The sequence below is a fragment of the Haematobia irritans genome, chromosome 5 (genome assembly GCF_050003625.1).
Source record: "Haematobia irritans isolate KBUSLIRL chromosome 5, ASM5000362v1, whole genome shotgun sequence".
Lineage (NCBI taxonomy): Eukaryota > Metazoa > Arthropoda > Insecta > Diptera > Muscidae > Haematobia > Haematobia irritans.
This window is the reverse complement of record NC_134401.1, coordinates 91,660,738-91,663,873: the sequence shown is the minus strand read 5'-3', so window position 1 is coordinate 91,663,873 and position 3,136 is coordinate 91,660,738. Positions and strand designations below refer to the sequence as shown.

The window sequence follows — 3,136 nt, the reverse complement described above, 5'->3', positions numbered from 1 at the left end:
ATAAAAAAATAAATACTAATTAAAAGAGTTCACACTTGAATAACTTTTCATTACAAAATAAAATTCACATCATACACAATTTTCGACTAAAATATATTTTGAATCGCAAATTGAGAAAATTAAAAAAACATATTCTTACACACAAAAATTACCATTAAAAATCCTTGCCTCAGGGCAAAACTGTTGCACCGTTCACCATAAACTTCGTTACCAACTGATTATTATCAAAGCATTTTAGGGTAAAATTGGGAGCCACCGTGGTGCAATGGTTAGCATGCCCGCCTTGCATACACAAGGTCGTGGGTTCGATTCCTGCTACGACCGAACACCAAAAAGTTTTTCAGCGGTGGATTATCCCACCTCAGTAATGCAGGTGACATTTCTGAGGGTTTCAAAGCTTCTCTAAGTGGTTTCACTGGAATGTGGAACGCCGTTCGGACTCGGCTATAAAAAGGAGGTCCCTTGTCATTGAGCTTAACATGGAATCGGGCAGCACTCAGTGATAAGAGAGAAGTTCACCACTGTGGTATCACAATGGGCTGAATAGTCTAAGTGAGCCTGATACATCGGGCTGCCACATAACCTAACCTAACCTAGGGTAAAATTGAATTTCATTAGAGGTGTATAGGTGGGTAGAGTTTGTGTTGTAAGGCTATAATTGGAGAAACTATAAAGATAATTCTGCAATAAAAGCCAAAACAAGGAATAAGCGTAGTAATTTGTTTCACAATTTTGTACATTTTTTAACTCTACTTACTCCCTTAATAGGACAATCGTACGGTATATTACTTGATCTTCTCATTTCATCCAAAAGACCTTTAGTAAATGGATTCCCCATGACTGTGGTCAACATATCGCAAATATTAAGTCTGATATCAAAAAACTTAATGGATCTCGAAGATCCCTGTGGCGTAAAACAGACCTGAGCATGAATCTCGGAATTCCTGTTCAAAGCGCGACCCAAGAAAAAATTTGCATTTATGGCATATTTGTTGGTTGCAATTTTCTCGAAGTCACAATCAAATCGTTTAACAAGTGTACCAAATTTCTGGCATGTTACATTTGACACAACAAGATTAAATAGCCTTCTTGCCATCTAAAAGTAGACAATTTGCTAATCTGAACTACCAATGCAGTATACAAAGTTCCTATGACTCACCTCAATGCTTTGAAAATATTGGCTGACAAAAAGAATGCAAATTATTTGTTTCCACATTTCGTTGAAATGTTACCTCGATGAATAATATCTGCTACTGGATGGGATTAATTAAAATTTTCTCAATTCTCTAGATTTTTGTATATCCATGGTTAATGAAGCTTGAATTTGAGTTTCTAAAAATATTAAAAAAAAAAAAAAAAACAATTATATATGAGTTCGGCCGGGCCGAATCTCAACAACCCACCACCATGGATCGCATATAATAAGTTCCTGACGCAGTACATTATAAGAAAATCTATATGATGATCTTCGCTACGTGTATGAAATGGTGGCAAATCAATTAATATCGGCTCTATAGTAATACAGTGCACTCGCAAACCAGAGGTTGCCGAACACCTGTTGACCGAAGCAGACGCTCGCCTTATGATGACAGAAATGAGGCAGAACAAGTCCGTAACGCCGGAAAATAATACTGTTGCCAAGGGACAGCAAGACGAGCGCTCCACAACATTGGTTTAGATAGGTTAGGTGGCACCCCGATGTATCAGGCTCACTTAGACTGTTCAGTCCATTGTGATACCACATTGGTTATTTTTCAGCTGTAAAAATTAAACTTTCATTATCCGAAAAGTATCAAAAGGTGCGAATGCAGTTTGCAAAGAACATAAAATTTGGACGACAGATGACTGCAAACGTGTTATCTGGTCAGATGAATCAAAATTTAACGTTTTGAATCGGAAGGTAAACAATATTGCTGGCGTCGTTCTGGTGATACCATTCAACGCCTTCATGTTAAAGAAACTGTGAAGCATGGTGGTGGAAGCATGATAGTTTGGGTTGCTTCACTTGGTGTCACATTGCAGAAAATTGATGGTATAATGAAGAAGGAAGACTACCTCGCCATTTTGCAGACTCATCTTCCCGAGTTTGTTGACAAGAGTGTCCATCCTGAAGATGAAGTCGTATTTCAACAGGATGGTGATCCGAAGCATAGTGCAAAAATAGTAAAACAAGTATATACGGCCGTAAGTTCGGCCAGGCCGAAGCTTATGTACCCTCCACCATGGATTGCGTAGAAACTTCTACTGAAGACTGTCATCCACTATCGAATTACTTGGGTTGCGGTAACACTTGCCGATGGCAAGGTTTCTTAAAACTTCCTAATACCGTAACATATAGTCCATACGTGGTACATATTAAACTAAAAAAGGCCCATTAAATACGTATATAATTAAGTTTAAAGTTTCTATAGAAATAAAATTTGGAAAAAATTTTCTATAGAAATAAAATTTGGAAAAAAATTTCTATTGAAATAAAATTTTGACAAAATTTGCTATAGAAATAAAATTTGACAAAATTTTCTATAGAAATAACATTTTGACAATGGTAGATTATTTTTGGCTCGAGTGACAACCATGATTATGAACCGATATGGATCAATTTTTGTGTGATTGGGGATCGACTATATATAACTATACACCGATATGGACCAATTTGGCCTTATACTAACAACACGATGCAAATTTCAACCGGATCGGATGAATTTTGCTCCTCCAAGAGCCTCCAGAGATCAAATCTGGGGAACGGTTTATATGGGGGCTATATGTAATTATGGACCGATATGGACCAATTTTTGCATTGTTGTTAGAGACCATATACTAACACCACGTACCAAATTTCAGACGGATCGGATGAAATTTGGTTCTCTTAGAGCCTCCGCTAGCCAAATCGGGGAATCGGTTTATATGGGGGCTATATGTAATTATGGACCGATATGGACCAATTTTTGCAGGGTTGTTAGAGATCATATACTAACACCACGTACCAAATTTCAGCCGGATCGGATGAAATTTGGTTCTCTTAGAGGCTCCGCAAGCCAAATTTGGTTCTCTTAGAGCCTCCGCAATTTAGTTCTCTTAGAGCCTCCGCAAGCCAAATCGGGGAATCGGTTTATATGGGGGCTATATGTAATTTTGG

The 3,136-nt window shown here is 37.7% G+C and overlaps 1 protein-coding gene across 1 annotated transcript; it reads right to left on the bottom strand.

Annotated features, from left to right (window-relative positions):
* Window positions 1-588: 588 nt before the first annotated feature.
* Window positions 589-1,216, bottom strand: LOC142239916 (uncharacterized). The gene is made up of 3 exons (XM_075311655.1): window positions 1,160-1,216; window positions 758-1,096; window positions 589-681 (listed from the first exon to the last, which is right to left on the bottom strand). The coding sequence occupies exons 1-3, from the start codon at window positions 1,214-1,216 to the stop codon at window positions 589-591; spliced, it is 489 nt and encodes a 162-aa protein (XP_075167770.1).
* Window positions 1,217-3,136: the final 1,920 nt, after the last annotated feature.